This window comes from Marmota flaviventris, chromosome 5 (assembly GCF_047511675.1).
Source record: "Marmota flaviventris isolate mMarFla1 chromosome 5, mMarFla1.hap1, whole genome shotgun sequence".
Lineage (NCBI taxonomy): Eukaryota > Metazoa > Chordata > Mammalia > Rodentia > Sciuridae > Marmota > Marmota flaviventris.
In genome coordinates this window covers 17846665-17865721 of record NC_092502.1, presented here as the reverse complement: position 1 = coordinate 17865721, position 19057 = coordinate 17846665, and the positions used below count along the sequence as shown (strand labels likewise).

General features: G+C 36.6%; 1 protein-coding gene across 3 annotated transcripts; it reads left to right on the top strand.

The window, feature by feature from the left end:
- Positions 1-405: 405 nt before the first annotated feature.
- Positions 406-17187, top strand: Mat2b (methionine adenosyltransferase 2 non-catalytic beta subunit). Of its 3 annotated transcripts, none has more exons than XM_027938724.2 (7): positions 406-666; positions 10893-11087; positions 12241-12355; positions 12538-12690; positions 13639-13832; positions 15658-15771; positions 16121-17187. In XM_027938724.2, exons 1-7 carry the CDS (start codon positions 637-639, stop codon positions 16289-16291), a joined length of 972 nt encoding a protein of 323 aa, XP_027794525.2. In that variant the 5' UTR covers positions 406-636; the 3' UTR covers positions 16292-17187. The 3 variants fall into 3 exon arrangements, with proteins under 3 accessions (XP_027794525.2, XP_027794524.2, XP_071468104.1); XM_027938723.2 differs by lacking the exon at positions 406-666 and adding an exon at positions 2947-3126; XM_071612003.1 differs by lacking the exons at positions 406-666; positions 12538-12690 and adding an exon at positions 2947-3126.
- Positions 17188-19057: the final 1870 nt, after the last annotated feature.

Genomic DNA, 19057 nt, shown 5'->3' with positions numbered 1-19057 from the left:
TTTAAGGCCACTTCACCTACCATTTTCTCAAACAATAAGAGAGAGGGCCAAAGAATGTTAATGGAAATAACCTGCTGCACTCACACATCCGTGTGCTGTTACCACCAGTGCTTTTTATTATCCCTTGAAATAATTAAAAATCACTGCGGGGAAAAGCTTTGGAGAATTTTACAAAACACATTGTTATAGTAAGATATGACGGTATAACCTATTTTAGGAAAGGAATCATTTACTGGGACTGTGCTTTCCAAAAGCTTGCTTATGCTTTCCTTCTACTAGAGAAAATTTCATCAAGCCTGGACAGGAAGTTGTAGGGTTTTGTTTTCTTTTTAATAGCTGTTTCTGCCATATGGTTTTGATAATGGATTCTAGTTTGTCTGGCAATGAAACATGAAACTTCTCATTGGGTATTTTGGAAACTACCACGGGGAATCAGCTGCCAGCTTACTGCTTTGTGGAAAACTGCACGAGGTTCCGGGATTGGAATCAAAATGCTAATATAAAAGGTCAAGTGAAGCTGCGCCTCACGTTTTGAGCCTGCCTACTCTTTCTGAAGGTGGAGGAAACAAAGAGCCAGCCCGAGAAGGCAGTTGCTGAGACCTATTCCGATTGTTTTCCCGAAGTAATTTTGGAATCATGCCTGAAATGCCGGAGGACATGGAACAGGTAAGAGTTAGCAATGAAAGAAATTAAGAGTGTGTTTAAAAGCATTTCGGTGAACGCCTGGTACAAGCAGAATGGGTATGTAAAGAAAATAGAAACTGGCGTCATTCATTTCCTTAAAGCATAACCTTAGGACACTGAGTTACTGACCCAGGAAACCTGGTTATGGAGCCCTCAGCTAACATTAATTGACAAAAATAAATGCAAAACATAACAGCAGTTTCATATGCCAAATTAAATGTAATGATAAGTAAAGGTTCTATGTAATCAAGGATTTTATTCATGCATTAGCTTTTGTGTGACTTGAATCTGCTAACATTTAACTTTTAGTTTTAGGCCGTTCCCTTTGGGTTTGGCCTCCCTGTGAAGTTGCATATTGTCTGTAAAAGGATAGTTAATGCACACAGAACCTATCATTAAAGGAAATGATTAGAAATGGTACCCGAATATATGTCCCTAGAACTGTATCTAGTTTTCCCTTCCCCCATCAGTACAGGGGATTGAGCTCAGGGTCTTGGGCTCAACCACTTGCACTACCACTGGGCTACATCCACAGGCCCTATACCCAGCTTTTACCTGGCAAACATCAAACCAGATTCTTAAATACAGAGAAGTACTTTGTTCCTCACTCAAGTAGGCTCTGAGAATTAAAATGCCAATTACATATGTAAACTCTTGAAATCTCCTAGATGGACCCAGTTTTTCCCTCCTCGAGGAAGATTAGATTGCATCACACATTAAAACTAACAACTTTAAACAAAACTCCCACTTTTAAGGACAGATAATGAAGAAGAGGATCTTGAGTCAGTTCTTTCCTCAGCCGTTTTATCATCTCCTGATTATGCTTGTTTAGTGCCTGGGCAATCCGCACTAGAATTTCCTAAATAATGCTAAATTCATGAATTCACAAGCACTAAACTGTCTGGATTTAAAAAAGCGGTGGGGGGAGGGTGAAGAATCTCAAGCTGCCTTTGGTTACTGTTCCACAAAAACTTTTGTGTTTACGTGAATAAGGAAGTGAGTTATTTGGGAGGTTGGGAGGAAGGAAAGTCACGGGTCTCTGAGGTAGAAAAACTTTCTTAGGGTGTTTGATCTTTAGTTCTACAATAAACCAGAGGGATCTTAAAAATAAGACCTTTTTAGGGAAATCCAAGCGATGGTCACGTTTGTGGGCAACTTTTAAATCTTTCATTCCGGTGTATGGACTTGCACACTCACAAGGTTCACGGTTCAGTTAAAAGTGGAAGAATCCTAGAACCCTTCGTGCTCTGTGTCGGATTCCCCCGCCCCCAACACACGCCTTCCCGGCGTAAATTTCAGAAGCTTGGCTGACAGGGGTCTTTTGAGATTTAGAACTGGAAGGGAATTCAGTTAAATGCTTGGTCAGTCTCAATCGTTTGTGCTGTTGTTTCTGCTGATTTACTTTTTTTTTTTTTTTTTGGTGGTGGTGCTGGGGATTGAATCCAGGGCCTTGTGCTTGCGGGACAAGCACTGACTTACTTTTAAAAAGCGATACAGGTGGGAAAACGCCCAGCTTCGCCCTCCCCATCCTTCTTCAATCTGCGTTCCCCACCAAGGCTTGGTTCCCAGAGGCTGGCGAGGCACTCTAAGCCGATGCTTCTTAAACATTGGCCTTGACTCCTGGTAAAGATACTGAGAAGTCAAGTCCAGGATCTATTACCAATTTTCATTACCAGTTTTAATTACTATGGATATGGATATGTTTTGAAGAGATACCCAGATGATTCATCTCGTCTCCCACACCTTATTTTAAAATTGGTGCAAAATTAATTTTTGAAATTTCACAACTATTTTTTTCAGGATTCTAGAAAAACAAATGATTCCTGAGATGTTAATAACTCAGATGCTTGCACTTTTTATTCCAGTCTTTTACTGAATCTCTTAAAGACCACGCTTTATGCCCTAGAGCTATGTCCTTTCGTTGCCTCGCCGGACTTTAAATGTTTTATTCTATTGTATATGTTGCATGTTGTTGATTTTGATGTACTGTACAAGTCCTGCAGACCTGAAATTCTAGGCGATTTAATTCTATCCCTGCCCAGTTAAGAAGAAAAAATAAGTGGAAAGAGAAAATAGAACAATTTCGGGGGGGGGGGGGGGACTTGCATTCACTGCTTAGGTCAGAGTCTTTGTTTTGTGTGTCGCTTTAAGATTTGGCGCGTGGGCTGAGAGCGTCCTGCACGGGCCCGCCCCCTTTTTGGAGCGTCCGCGGAGCGTGGCCAATCAACAGGCGCGACCACGGCGGCGGAAGTCGGAAGCCGTGAGCGGGGTCGGCCTTGGCCTAGGGGAGGCGGGCCGAGGACGGCTGAGCTGCTGCCCGAGGTAGTTAGGGGTCGGGGAGGTGGCGGCCGCTCCGGCGGCTGCGCGAAGACGGCGGGCATGGTAGGACGGGAGAAAGAGCTCTCCATCCACTTCGTTCCCGGGAGCTGCCGGCTGGTGGAGGTGAGTGGTACTGGAGTCTTCTGTGGGAACCTGGTCGGCGAAGAGTACTGCTGCCTCGGGGGCTCGGGTAGTTTTCTAGTTGCTGCCCTTCAGATTCGCTGCCTCTGGCTGGAGACGCTCCGGAGCCTCCTCCCTAGTCGCGGAGCCGCTGGGGACGCAGCCAGATTTGTTTACTTCTGCGCGCAGCAGTCACTGTCCGCTTTCCCAGCCGCTGCGGCAGGAAGCTCCGAGGCGGAGGTTTTATTTTCGAGTTTTCTGTCCTCCCCTCCTGGGGACCAGGAGGCGGGGCTTGCAGTTATTTCTGTTTTGATTCTTTATTCTTCATGTTTTGTTTGTGTTCCTTGATCTTTCAAGTTCATAGCTTTGAGAAAGAAGAGGGGAAGATAGCTTTTCAGAAACATCAGTGTTGGCTGTGACAACTCTGAACTCTTGCTTTGTACAGGCACTTCAGGCCGCGCGCTTCGCATTCGTTAATGTTTTGAGATTGTTATTCCCTCATTTTACAGAAGGGAAAACTGAGGCATGGCTGGTGGTTTTATGGTCTAGGGCTTTGAACCCCTGCATTTTGCATGATGGAAAGTGATTAGTGATGTTTCGAAGATCTATCCCTGGCATCCCCTCATCCTCCCCTCCATTCCGTTTTAGGCACCTTAACATTTATCCATGCGCAGAATATAGGCAGCACTGAGGATTGGAAGACTGCTAATCCCTGTATCAATATGTTATAGATGTGAGAAAGAATATAGGATATGGCTGTTTTTATTAATGAGGCATTTTTGTTTCCAAAATGTAATGTATTGTTTTCAACTCACTTTGAGACCAAGGTTTAAGTAGCCCATCTATCAAAACTTTACCAATCTTCCCATGTATCCCAAACTGCTGAGTACCTGTTACCAATTGCTTTGTATACCTGCAATACGTTTATTTTATACATGTATTTATTTGTGTGTATATACAGCTTACTTTGTTTTTAAAGTTTAGTAAAGAAATGAAAAATGGCATTTCATGTTTTCCTCAATTAAAAATGGTACAAGATCTTGGCACCCACTTGTTGCTCTCTCAAAACCTGTAGCAGTAAAATTCACTGGTTCACAAGGACACTTACAGTTGATGTTACAGAAGCAGCTCCTAATGATTCCTATTAAGAATACTATGTGTGGTACAATAATAGGGTGACAATAGAGTCAGACCTATGTAAGTAGTCATGAGATCTTAGTTTATTAAATTCCAGGGGTGCGTAGGTAAAGGTCCACTTCTGTAGGAACACTGGGAGAATTAATTAAAAATTCATTGTGAAAATTTGCCAAATTTAAAAATTACTTAAAGTATTAAGATACTAAATTTCTTAACTCCTTTCAGATATTTATGATATTTCACTTTACTTTTTGAGAAATCACTGCCCCAGAGTATTCTGTTGAACCATTTGGAAAGAGCCATTCATCTCCCAATATCTATACAATATGATATCATTTGATTAGATAGCGTGAGTACTAGCTCTGTATTTATTTATATGTACTTAATATTTCAAGAATTTTTTAGTGTCTGATCACCTGAAGTGGTTGCATTTCATATACCTAAGACTTTGTACAGTATGGCAGATATGTTTAGAGTGACAAACTGGTGTTTGTTTTGTTTTGTTAGAGCTTTGTAGTTATACATGGTAGCTGGGTTCATACTGACAAACTTATAAATGCATGGAATTTGGTTTCATTTATAATCCTCCCCTTTTCTCATCTTTCCTCCCTCCCCTCTCCTTTCTATACTAGACTTTCTTTTACTTATTTTTTACTTTTTTAGTTGTAGATAGACACAATACCTTTATTTATTTATTTTATTTTTAATGTAGTGCTGTGCCGAGGATCGAACTTAGTCATTCACATATGCAAGAGCTTTACCACTGAGCTAGGACCCCAGCCCTGGATCTCCTCCTTCATTGCTGATCTTTCCTTTATCTTTGTGTTGTCCCATTCTTCTCTCCCCCTTTTACTCCAGCTTCCACATATGTGAAAACATTTGACCTTGGAGTTTGAGTTGGGCTTACTTCACTTAGCATGTTATTCTCCATTTTCATGTGTTTACCATTAAATGGCTGAGTAGAACTCCTTTGTATGTATACATCACAATTCTTTAATCTGTTCATCTTTTAACAGGCACATTAGGTGATTCCATAATTTAGCTCTTAAAAATTGTGCTGCTATAAACATTGAGGTGGCTGTATTACTGTAGGTTGCCAATTTCAGAACTTTGGGGGAAATACCAGGGAATGGGATAGCTTGGTCATGTGGAGGTTCAATCCTAGTTTTTTGAGAAATTTCCATACAGCTTTCCAGAATCTTGTACTAATCTGCAGTCCCACCAACAGTATACAGGCATACCTTTTTCCCCACACCCTTGCTAATATTTGTTATTGTTTGTATTCTTAATCGTTGTCATTTTTACTGGAGCAAGATGAAATCTTAGTGTAGGTTTTGTTTTTGGTGAGGCCCTTGCTAAGTTGCTGAGTGTGGCTTTGAATTTGCCATCCTCTTGGCTCATCTTTCCAAGCCCCAATGGCTACAGGTGTGCACTATTGCACTGCACTTAGTTTTGTTTTGATTTTCATTTCCTTGATAGCTTGAGATGTTGGTAATTTTTTAATTTATTCGTTGGCCATTTGTGTTTCTTCTTTTAAGAAGTTTCTATTCTTTTGCCCATTTATTGATTTTTTTTTTTTTAAGTTTTTGAGTTCTTTGTGTGTTGTGGACATTAATCCCCTATCCGAGGAGTAGCTAGCCAAGATTTTCTTCCATTCTATAAGGTCTTTCTTCATACTCTTGTTTCCTTTGCTGTGCAAAAGCTTTTTGGTTTGATGGCTTCCCACTTATTGATTCTTGGTTTTATTTTTGCAGTTAGGGTGTTAAACTGATGTTTGATCTGCTTTACCCTTAAAATAACTTTTTTTTTTTTTTTTTTTTTTTTTTTGGTAAAGCAGACTTCTCAGGCAGACAAAATATTTTCAATTTTATTGTGGTTTGGTTAACCTGGCAGCTTTTTTTTTTTTTTTTTTTTCTTCATTCCTTGAAGTGTTTGGACATTCCTGTGTTTTGCAGGAAGTAAATTAATGATAGTCTAAAGTAATATTTAAAGTTAGTTATATTCCTATAACAACAAAACAATGTACTTTTAAAAGCTTCAGGAACAGTTTAGTTTATATAGAAACATAAACTGGAAAATGGAAGAGCTGTTTTGGGTATTTTTAATTTGTAATGTGTATTCTGTTTCTCAATTAACAATAAACTTGCAATCCATATGGCAAGGGCGGGTGGGGGGGGCTGGGTTTTGCTCTTATACAGATGACAGAAGGTGCTCTTTGTGTCTTTAGAGAGACCTGAACTATTTGAAAAGGGGAAAAAGTTACCTTAAGTAAATGAAGCTCTTTTCTCCCTCTTCAGATCCTTTGTAAGAAAGATAATTTAGAAAATGGTAGAATTATAGAACTTAAAGTTGCAAGAGCCTTAGTCATCTAGTCCACATGCCTCATTTTGCCAAAGAGAAATTGGATCAATAGATATGTAATAATTTCTCAGAATGACAGTTTGTAGCATAGCAGATGAAACTTTAATCACTGACCAAACCAAATGTAGGTTCAGAGAGTTGAAACAAGATTCATTGTATTTGGCTTGACCATAGAAACAATAAGACTCAAGTTCAGCTTACAACTTTTTTCTTTTTACCATGGATAAAATCTTTAAAAATCAGGGTCCTCTTTTGGAAATTACGAAAGTGGAACAGCCTACATTTATATAACACTTGAATTATTTCAAATATAAGGTTGTATACTGTTATTTCCATTTCAATAGTGCTTGCATTTTTTCATAACAGAAAATTCTTAAGCATTAACATTTGATTCCTGAGTAATGTATATTATTTGATATTTTCTTCTTGGGATCTTATATATTATTCCAAGGTATAAGGTTATAAAGTCGTGTTTTACTCATGAAACCCTTGTTCTTGTTTTTCTTTATTTTTATTCTAACTTGTTACACATGACCAGCAGAATGCATTACACTTCATATTACACAATAGAGCACAGTTTTTTATATCTCTAGTTATACACAAAGTAGAGTCACACCATTTGTGTCTTCATACATGTACTTAGAGTAATGATGTCCATCTCATTCCACCATCTTTTCTACCCCCATTTCCCCTCCCACACCTTTGCCCAATTTAGAATTCATCTAATTAGTCCTTGTGTTTAAAGTGTATTCTATTTCAAATTAAACCTTTAATTTTTTCCCCTCTCTGGTACTAGGAATTGAACCCAAGGCCCAATGCATGCCCGAGGCAAAAGCCCTACTACAGTTATACACCCAGCCCCATGTAATTTGCTATAGTGTTATAGTTCCATGAGAACAAAAGCTTTTTTTGTTTGATTTTTTTTTTTCCCAAGGGAATGATCAATGGATTTTATACCATGATGTAGTGAAATTTATTCTTGCAAAGCAAGAACATTTCAACATGAGAAAATCAACCTATGGTATACATTGTATTAACAGAATACAGGTAAAAAGAAACAATGAGTCAATTGATGCAGATAAACCTTTTACAAAATTCAAGTCCTGTTTGTTTATTTTTTTGTTTTCCTTCTTTTTGTATTGGGGATGAAACTCTGGGTACTTTAACATTGAGCCACATCCCCAGCCCCCTTTTTTATTTTTTATTTTGAAACAGAAACTCAATAACTTGCTGAGGCTTCACTAAGTTGCTGAGGCAGGTTTGGAATTTGCAACCCTCCTCTCTTTGCCTCCCTGGGCTTTGGGATTACAGGCATGTGCCTTCTCACCCAGCTAGCTGCCTTCTTCTTAAACTTAATACTTTACCAAATCAAAGATGCTCTTAGATTCATAAGATCATCTGGGCTTTTATTTTAAGATGCTCTAAGATAGCGCAAAAAAAAAAAAAAAAAAAAAAAAGCCTGCCAAACTGTGACACATTCATAAAATTCATCTTTTTCATTCACCAGAAAATGTTCTCCACAGGAATCAGTCAAGTACGGAGATCCTAAGATTCACTGTTTCATAACCACTGTGGTTTGATTTCTATTTCCAGTTTTCCTTTTTTGGGTGGTGCTGGGGTTTGAACCCAGGGCTTTGTGCATGTGAAGCAAGCACTCTACCTACTGAGCTATATCTCCAGCCCCATCCAGTTTTCCATTTTAAGGGAAAGATTATCATTTCTAAAAAGGTAATAGCAGTATCTTGTTTGTTTGGATAAAAGAAATGTATCTTTATGAAAAGCTTTGCACTTTCCTGGAGTTTAAGATTACAAATGTTCTCAAAGTACAGGCCCCAAGCCAGAATCACCTGGAAAATGTTTAGAACTGCGGAGTATCAGACCTACAGTTCTGAAAGCTCTCCAGTTGATTCTGGACCTCACTGTAATGATGGACTGCGAACTTTGATGTGATGACAATAGGAATGAAATTGAGTGAGTACAAATACACAGGCAAACCTTTTACTGGGGCCTCTGTCTGGGAAGGGAGTCACAGCTCCAACAAGTGTCAGCCATTTTTCACTAGAACAAAAGAAGGGTGGGATAAAGGCCAGAGCTGCTTTACCTCTGAGCCACACCCCCAGTTCTTTTTATTTTTTGAGACTGCGGGGGTGGGGGGGTATCATTAAGTTTCTGAGGCTGATCTCAAACTTGGGCTTCTCTTGCTTGGATTCCTGAGTTCCTAGGATTCAGTATGTGCCTTTTCTCTGAACGAAGTGGTACCTGAGAACTGTTAAGTATTCATTTGCTTCTCTAGAGTGAAGGAAAAAGTGAGAAACTTGGAATACACTAAGTCATCTCTTTTCGGGGGAAGGGATTTAATCCAGGGGCAGTTTACCACTGAGTTGTATTTTCAGCCCTTTTTATTTTGTATTTTGAGACAGGAGTCTAAGTTGCTGAGAGCCTTGCTAAGCAGCTGAGGCTGGCCTTGAACTTGAAATTCTCCTGTCTCAGCCCCTGAGCTGTTGGGATTGTAGGGCTGCCCCACCTATGTCTTTCATAGTATCTTCCCAGGAGTTTGGAAAATTTATTCTGCCTAAGTTGTTTTCTGAATCTTATTTTTACTAGACTTGGAATATTATTTCCTCTTTACAGTTAAATCTTTGTAGAACTGTTTTCTTGCCAAAATTCAAAGAAAATATTTTGCTGACTGACATCCGTTTTGCATAAATCAAGTGGTTTAGAGCCAAATGTCGCAACAGAGAACATGGATGAGATTGCTTTAAACTTTTTAAATGTTTTGAAATTGGTAGAACTAAACAATAATAATGATTCTTAAGAATTTATCCTGGGGGCTGGGGATGTGGCTCAAGTGGTAGCACGCTCACCTGGCATGCATGCGGCCCAGGTTCGATCCTCAGGACCACATACAAACAAAGATGTTGTGTCCACCGAGAACAAAAAAAATAAAAATAAATATTAAAAAATTCTCTCTCTCTGTCTCTTTAAAAAAAAAAAAAAATTATCCTCTACTGGTTTTTCCTGTCAGCCCTTTCATTTCAGGTTTTTCATAAGCTAGAAATATCTGACTTTTGTGTTTTTTTTTAAGTGTATAAGTAATATAACTGAAGTAAGGTTTTAAAAAAATGTCTTTGGTTATTGTATACATAGTTTTTGACAGCTCAGACTTAGATGTCTAAAATAACACTTGAAGTAAAAAGGCTTCAAGTTGATAAAACTTAATTAAGTCTTTAAAGTATTTTACTGTTAACTTATGTGCACGTATGTGTATATATTTTTTGTTTAGTTTTTGCACTTCTGGGAATTGAGCCCACTAAGCTATATCCCCTACCCTCTTTTATTTTTTATTTTGAAACAGGGTCTTGCTAAAATTGCTGGGGCTGGCCTCAGATTTGCAGATTCTTCTGCCTCAGACTCCTGACTTGCTGGGTTTACTGGTGTATACCACCAGTCACAGCCAATTACATCTTTTGCCAGATGGCGAAAGTTGATTTTTTTCTGGAGTCTCGGAGGAAATTTAATGTTACTCATCTTGAGAAGAGAGAAATTTTGAAACTTTGTCTTGGATATCCAGAATTTACATTTTATTAAATAGTGTTTCTCTTAAATGTCTGTGTATAATTGTTTTTAAATCTAGGAACATAGGTCAATTTAAAATATTTTTTTTCCATCACTGTTTACTGAAGCTATTTCATATAGGCAAATATAAAGTTAACTCAGCATTTTCCAATCCGGTAAAATTTAGAAAGCATGTTGTGTTGTGAAGACTCAATTTATTTTTTCACATAAGCTCTTTTGAAATGTTGGCTAATTCTCAGAACCATCAAAATGTGATAAATAAATTGAGGTTTGAAGGACAGTTTGGGATTAAAAACTGAAAAGTAGAAATGTCATCTTATATAAACATATTGGCAGTTATAATCTAAATACTTAATCAGACCATAAAAAAGATTAAGACTTGTATATTTTTATAAACTGAACATAAAGTTTCTGTTTATTACTCATTGGGGGGGCATCATCAATCAAATGTAAAACCTGCTTTTGTTACCATGAAATCTAAATCAAATAAGATGATCATTTTATGTTTTTTTCCTTTAAAACTTTGAAGTGATAAAGTTGTTGATGCATTTTGTTGAATTTTTATTCTTTGTATTGACTTGTAGATATGACAGAAGGTTAAAAAGCAGTCGACTTGAGGTATTTAGTGAATATGGCAACTCATTTCTTTGAGGGAATTATTTTCAAAGTGAATAATCACATTTTCTCTTTTTTAGGAGGAAGTAAACATCCCGAGTAGGCGGGTTCTAATTACTGGTGCCACTGGACTCCTTGGCAGAGCTGTATACAAAGAATTTCACCAGAATAATTGGCATGCTGTTGGTTGTGGTTTTAGAAGAGCAAGACCAAAATTTGAACAGGTTAATCTGTTGGATACTAATGCAGTTCATCACATCATTCATGAATTTCAGGTATGGTTGTCTGTTTATTTAAATACACACATGAATTATTAAGGATTTTCTAGATGACATAGAAAATGTGCTTGTCGAGAGGGAAAATGATATATTTAAAAGCACCCACAATATTCAGTACTGTTTATTGTAGTATGACAAAGGTATATGTAATCATTAAAAAGCTTAGGGTGATACAGGTTGGCAAAGACAAAAACTTAAGCTTTTCATAAAATCCTTCACATTTGTGAATGACTTCTAAGTTAAAAACATTTTTCAAAAACTACATAGTTTATCTATATATCTGAAGCACCAACATCAGAATCATTTTGAAAACATGTTCTCAGGTCTCATTCCCTGAGATTGTAACTCAGGAAATCATCCCTCTTGGGGTCCAGAATGTTGCATTTTAAGAAGCATTCCAGATTATGTACTTACAGTCTTGGAAGCACTCAATGATTGTCTCCTTAATTAATTGTTGAGAAGGAGGAAACTTGGTATATAATACACTGCCTCTGTCAGTCGTCTTGTTAGATCTTAGCTATCGCTCAGCTCCTCTGGCAACTAGGTGCCTTTTGTCTAAGAGGACCTTTTATTTTATAGACCTTTATCTTGATGTCTGTCACATCAGTGAAATTCTCTTTACATTCGTCTTTTCCACTAGATTATGAAATTCTTGGTCTTCCCAAAATATCTGTTTTATAGGTGGCAGTCTGGATGCTCAACTAGGAATATGTACTTGCGCATACTTGATTTTCATTAAGCAATTGATCAAAAAATTTTTGATTTGAATTTGCAATTGATAATACTTCCCCTTTGTCATAAATATATTAAATATTAGGTCTCCCATTCAAATCGGGAGATTAAAATTTATTTTGATACTTAAATTCTATTTCTACATAGTTGGGAGAGTTTTTTTCTGATTTTTTTCTAAGGATTACAAAATTTATCTTTGGGCGGACTTATTAGATATATTTGAGGAAATTTGAACCTTCGGGGGAATGAAGAAATGTGACAATACTACATTAAAGATTAACAGTGATCAATTTATTCTTAGTTGAAGAAATATTGATTTAAGGAACATTTTTCTCTGAATTAATTTACTCTGGAAAAGCTGTAATTCCTCTAATTTATTCCATTTTGGATTAAAAATACATTAATGCTTACCTTCCAGCCTCATGTCATAGTACATTGTGCAGCAGAGAGAAGACCAGATGTTGTAGAGAATCAGCCAGATGCTGCTTCTCAACTTAATGTGGATGCTTCTGGGAATTTAGCTAAGGAAGCAGGTAATGATGACTTCATAAAATCTTCATAAAATATTAAATCATCACTGAGTTTTTAAAGATTAAAGTTTTGTAGATGAGTTATAAGAGATTTGTAATATTGCACAGAACACACTGTTCTAAATTCCACTGAAGAGTAATGTCTTGTAAAAGACTTAATAGATTCATTTTTTTTTCTTTTGTAGCTGCAATTGGAGCATTTCTCATTTATATTAGCTCAGATTATGTATTTGATGGAACAGATCCACCTTACAGTGAGGAAGACATACCAAGTCCCCTAAATTTGTATGGTAAAACAAAATTAGAAGGAGAAAAGGCAGTCCTGGAGAATAACTTGGGTAAGAAATTCCTCTTTAGCCCCTGATTAAAGTTTTGCAGAAATTTTATTTAGGAGAGAGATGGTTTTGTTTTGGGTTTTAAAATCAAGGAATATAAATCATTGGAGAAAAATTAGAGAATATAGTTAATAAAAAGAAAAAACAAGGATTTTTTAAAATCCTGAAGGATTTGTACATCTAGACTTTTTCCCGTCCTATCAATATATGCGTATACATCTTTGCAACTTTCTTTTTTTTTTTTTTCCTTCTTTTGAGGTACTGGGGATTGAACCCTGGGACATGCTACATGAATTACATCCCCAGTCATCCCTCCCCTCTCCACTTCTTATTTTTTGAGCAGGGTTTCACTAAATTGTTGAGGCTGGCCTATATCTTGTGATCTTCTTACCTTAGTCTCCCAAGTCACTGGTAATATAAGTGTGCACCATCATGCCTAGCTCATCTTTATAATTGCTATGTTCTACTTTGAATAAAATGTTCTTTATTGTTTTTTCTTTTAATCTGGCATCCAATCAGCATTATTTATTGTATTTGTTGTCCTATAGGTTTTATTTTTAATGATTATAATATAGAAATTGGGGGCCAGGTGTAGGGGTAGACAACCTGTAATCCCAGCAATTTAGCAAAACTTCTCTCAGAATAAAATATAATAAAGGACTGGGGATGTAGCTCAGTGGTAAGAGCATTCTGGATTCAAACCCTAGTACTGATTAAAAAATAATAATAATAATGTTACATGTAAACACATCCCAAGTGACAAAAGATGTTTATCGTATTTAAGATCATGTTTATTAAGTTGGCATGATAACAGGTGAGCTGTGTTATTTTGGTATATTTTTGTTAAAAGGCAAGTTTTTTATTGTGATACTCCTTAAATCCATATATTGTTCTTTTATCAAAACCTAGGAAACAATAGGTTTTAAAATGTCTGTTTATATTAATCTCTAGGAGCTGCTGTTTTGAGAATTCCTGTTCTGTATGGAGAAGTTGAAAAGCTTGAAGAAAGTGCTGTGACGGTCATGTTTGATAAAGTGCAGTTCAGCAACAAGTCAGCAAACATGGACCATTGGCAGCAGAGGTTTCCCACACATGTCAAAGATGTGGCTACTGTGTGTCGGCAGCTGGCAGAGAAGAGAATGCTGGTGAGTCTTTGGCAGGAATGGTTCCTAGCTTCCATCTTTATTAAGATTCACTTGTCTTTTCCATGCTTATACTTTCATAGCTACGCTTGGAGTGTCAGTGAAAGTTAAAAATGCCTTTTTGAAACTAGGAGACCAAACAAAAATAGTTTATAGGTAATACACTATATTCATAAAGGATAAAAATATTCTCATGTTTGTTTATTTCTTACATATTTACAGACCCCATCTTTTTTTTTTTCTTTTTTTTGCAAGAGTGACAGAAAATTTGTAGTTGTTATTTAGGTAATAAACTAATTACCTCATATCTTTTCGAACCCAGGGCCTTGTGCATGTGAGGCAGGCACTCTACCAACTGAGCTATGTCCCCAGCCACTAATGTCTTTTTTGTTTGTTTGGTACTGGGAACTGAACCCAGGGGTCCTTAATCTCTGAGCCACATCGACGGCTTTTTTAATATTTTATTTTGAAACAGGATCCCGCCAAGTTGTTTTAGGGCCTTGCTAAATTTCTGAGGCTTGCTTTGAACTCACGATTCTCCTGCCTCAGCCTCCTGAACCACTGGGATGACAGGTATTCACCATTGCACCCAGCATCACCTAATGACTTAGAAGTTTTGTTGATTAAGATATATGTAGTACCAGCCAGGCTAGGTGGTGCACACCTATAATCCCAGTGATTTGGGAAGCTGAGGTAGGAGAATTGCAAGTTCAAGGCCCGCCTCAGCAATTTAGTAAGGCTCCAAGCAACTTAACAACAACCTATCTCAAAATAAAAAAGGCAGCTGGGGGGTGTAGCTCAATGGTTAAGTTCCCCTGGTTCAATCCTTGGTAACCCCCAGAAAATTGTAGTGCCGAAGAAGAATCTAAGTAGGAATTTAGTCATTTTACCCACATTGAGAATAATTGATGTGGCATGGTGGATGTCTGTAATACCTGTGACTTGGGAAGCTGAGGCAGGCATATCGCAAGTTTGAGGTCAGTGATGATTTTTGTTTATAAAAGGCTATGGATGTAGCTCAGTGATAAAGCACCCCATTGATTTAGTCCCCAGTACTGCCAAAAGAAAAAAAAAATTTGTATTTTGTTATTTGAATAAGAGTTAATTTTAAATATTTGAGAAAGTTGGCACTAAATAGAAGGTCTATAGAATTAGGGGCAGATTTAAAGTTTTGTTAATAGCACGGTTCTATATATATATATATATATATATAAAATATGTATTTTTATTTTTATTTTTTCCCCCTGTTACCAGGGATTGAACTGGGGGCACTTGACCACTGAGACACATCCCAGCCCTATTTTGTATATTATTGAGAGACAGGATCTCACTGATTTGCTTAACACCTCAGCCTCCCGAGCCTCTGGGATTACAGGTGTGAACCACCACACCTGGCTGTATTTTGATTTTTTTTTTTTTTTTTAGTATATTATTATTTATAATAAGGATATTTAATTATCTTGAAAAAAATGCTTATTAAATTTGGTTTTAGCCTTTTAGAATAATTTAAAGTATTCATTAACTTAGTCTATTTCCATGAAAATGTCTTAATTTTCAGGGTTATTATTATGTAAAATTGGAGGCATGTACATTTTTATTTCAAAAAAGTTCTTCAGAATGAATTTTAGAAAAATATTTTGTATGTGTGCTTAGCTGGTAAGAGTAATAGGAATTGGATTTTTGGATAATTGTGGAAAGTATTCCAGAAAATGAATGTTGCATTTTAGTTCTTGGATCTTTTATAAATTAGCTTTCTTGTCAAATCTATCATTCCATTCAACCCAAAAGTTTGAAACTATTTTGAATTTTTTGTGTCCTTATTCTATAGGACCCATCAATTAAGGGAACCTTTCACTGGTCTGGTAATGAACAGATGACCAAGTATGAAATGGCATGTGCAATTGCAGATGCCTTCAACCTCCCCAGCAGTCACTTAAGACCTGTAAGTACATGGCATTTAAAAACTCCTAAAAGTCTAGATCCTTCACTGTAGTGTGTATTATTGTTTGTTGCTTTTGGATAACTTTATTTCCTGGTACTAATCAGAGTGAACTTTGCTCATATGTTTTCAGTTTGTAGTGATACTTTTCTCTAAATTATTATCTGTTTTAAAAAAAAAAAAAAAAAGTCCATGAGTATTGATGAAGTTAAATGTCTGCCATCAAAATAATACTTTACTTCCAGGGATGATACAAATCAGTTTTCTGGAACTATATGCAAAATGATATAAGAATAAAAGCCTGAAGGTGTGGTCCTTCATTGACTTGCAATTTTTATTTTCTCCCTTAAAGATCACTGACAGCCCAGTCATAGGAGCACAACGTCCACATAATGCTCAGCTTGACTGCTCCAAATTGGAGACCTTGGGCATTGGCCAGCGAACACCATTTCGAATTGGAATCAAGGAATCACTCTGGCCTTTCCTCATTGACAAGAGATGGAGACAGACAGTCTTTCACTAGTTTGTTTTTTTTTTTTAATGAAAAGTATATAGTATGTGGCACTTTTTAAAGAAAAAAGGAAATAGTTTTGTATGGGTACTCTTTAATTGTGACTCTTAAATATATCTTTCAGGTAAATGATGCTCTTGCACTAGTGAAATTGTCTAAAGAAACTATAGGGCAATGATGCTTTATTTAGTGATGATTTTTGTTTATCATATTTGTTCTGGCTTAATTTGCAATTTGAAATAAAATTTTGATTCTTAAATATTTAGAGCCAGGATGAATCAATCTGCTGTAGACTTATTTTGTATGAAATGCATTGTTCATTTCTACGAGTTCTGTATTTTCAGGTTTTTTTTTTTTTAAGCTGTTGACTTGTATGTTGATTGTTTAAAGTGTGAAGTCATACAAAAATCATTGGTGTTCATTATGTGCTTTGCTTGAGCTCAGATCAAAATATTTGAAGAAAGAAACTTTATTTTTGCAACTTAAGTACAGTTTTTATGCTTGAGATACTTCAATATGTTATGTATATGGGAACTTCTGCAGCTTGATGCCTCCTGCTTTCCTAGCAGTGTATGGTGAGCATTTGAGAGAGTGTGTATGTGTATTTTTAAATATAAATATAGAACTGTTCTTTTCATCCCATGTTGCTAAGTAATATTTCATATGTGTGGTTATAATAATAATAATAGATCTTGTAATTCTTTTGACCACTCATGAATAATAAATATGTACTGCTGGCATGTAATGCTTAGTTTTCTTGTATTCTTTTTAAATGTAATGCCTAAACAATTGTTCTTTTTCTTTTTTTAAAGAAAATTATATTGTTATGTAATATCTGATGCATACAAAATGTAGTTTATGTATGTTGAGAGAAAGCACACCAATAAATTGAACACTGAAGAACTCAACACTGGAGATCTACAATGTGACTTTATCTGCTTGTACTAACTGAATAAAAATAACTAATCATGTGTATTATGCATTTACAAAGATTTACAAAGAATATACCTTCTTAAAAATGCAGAGTATTTGAATATGTTGTAAATTGCTATGTAATTTTCAGGTGACCTTGGCTTGGACAGTACTTGAGTTCTTAGTAAGGGAAGCCAGGAAGGTAAATTGACTCCTATGACTTGGCTGCTTCTATTCAGTAGTCATTGCAAATATTCTAATTTCACTTTTGAAGTTTTCTTTTCCCAGATTATGTTTTATTTCTGTCATTGGACACAGTATTTCTAATTTCCTAATATACTTAAAATTTTGGGATTAGAGTGGATCATACTTGGGTAATTTGGTTAAAACAGCAGTTCCCAGGTGCCATATATTTGAGGATTAACTGGAGAAATCTTACTGATTCTTAACCCTGGACCTGCTGAAATGGAACTTTGGAAATTGAGGCCTACTCATCTAGAAGGTTTTTTTGTTTTTTATTTTGTTTTTAATTATAGATTGAACCTATAGGAACTTAACCACTGAGCCATATCCCCAGCCCTTGCTATAATTTTGAGAGGGGCTCTTCCTAAGTTGCTTAGGGCCTTGCTAAATAGCTGAGGCTGGCTTTGAAATCGCAATCATCCTGCTTCAGCCACTGGGATTCCACGCATGTGCCACCACTCCCAGTCTCATCTAGTTTTAAATACTTCCTGGGTGTTTCTAAGGTAGCCAGTGTGACACTTGCATTTGGCAAATGCTAAAAAAAAAGTGTATTTAAGTTGCTACATATCATATAACCCAAAATTCAAAAACTTCAGAGAATAGAAACCTCATTCTTTTCTAGCCACCCATTTTCCATCTGTGCAAGAAACCAATATAGATCATGTTTCTAGAGGTGTTTTGCATATACAAGAATATACTCAAGGACTGGGGTTGTGGCTCAGTGGTACAGTGCCTGCCTAGCACATGTGAGGCACTGGGTTTAATCCTCAGCACCACATAAAAATATTGTGTCCATCTACAACTAAAGAAATATATAAAAATGTGTGTCCGTACTCTCCCTATCCCTCTTACACAAAGAGTGGTATGATATACATTTTGCCACCTTACTTTTCACTTAGTTTGTTCTATATAGAGAGAGTCTTTGAAATTTCAAAATGAAGTTTTAAATCTTACAGAAAAGTTGCCCTAAGTACAGGGACCTTTATTCCCTTTCCAGGGCCTCCATTTGTCAGCTGTTATATACATGTATATTATTTTCTGTGTTTTTTTAATACACATATATGCTATATTTTCCCTGAACTATTTAAGTTGAAGTCATGGTGCCTTGTCACTTCAGTGTGTTTTATAAGAATAGAATTGCACTTACACATGACTCATTAAAAGAAGTTATCTTTGATTCAATAAGGTATGGATCCCCATTCTAATTTCATTAGGTAACCCAGTAATGTCCTTTATAGGGCTGCCAGTTCCAGAAGTACTCATGGCATTTGTCACCATGTTGCTTTAGCTTCAATCTGGAAGAGTTCCTTGATCTTGACATCTCCCTACATAAGAAGCCAGAAAATTCACATTGGTAACTTCCAATCCAGTTTTATCATCAGGGTTTATTTTAGCTTCTCTCTTTGTGTATTTGTAGCTCCTTTCTCTTAACAGAAACCTATCTCCCATTATTCTTAATACATTTTCCCAACTCATTTATAAAACCCAACTGATCAAAAGTCCGCCCACTCATCACACAAGTCTCCATGAGACAGCTGAGCATTTCCAGACTACTGCCCCTCCCTCATGCCAGTGGCTATGCAGACCCCTGTAGTGGGCCCCAAGCCCGTGGCTTACTGCACC

Coding starts and splice junctions, on each gene's coding strand:
- Mat2b (XM_027938723.2), top strand. CDS start 3,064: ATGGTAGGACGGGAGAAAGAGCTCTCCATCCACTTCGTTCCCGGGAGC. Junction 3,127..10,892: donor GGAGCTGCCGGCTGGTGGAG/GTGAGTGGTACT, acceptor TCTCTTTTTTAG/GAGGAAGTAAACATCCCGAG. Junction 12,691..13,638: donor AGTCCTGGAGAATAACTTGG/GTAAGAAATTCC, acceptor ATTAATCTCTAG/GAGCTGCTGTTTTGAGAATT.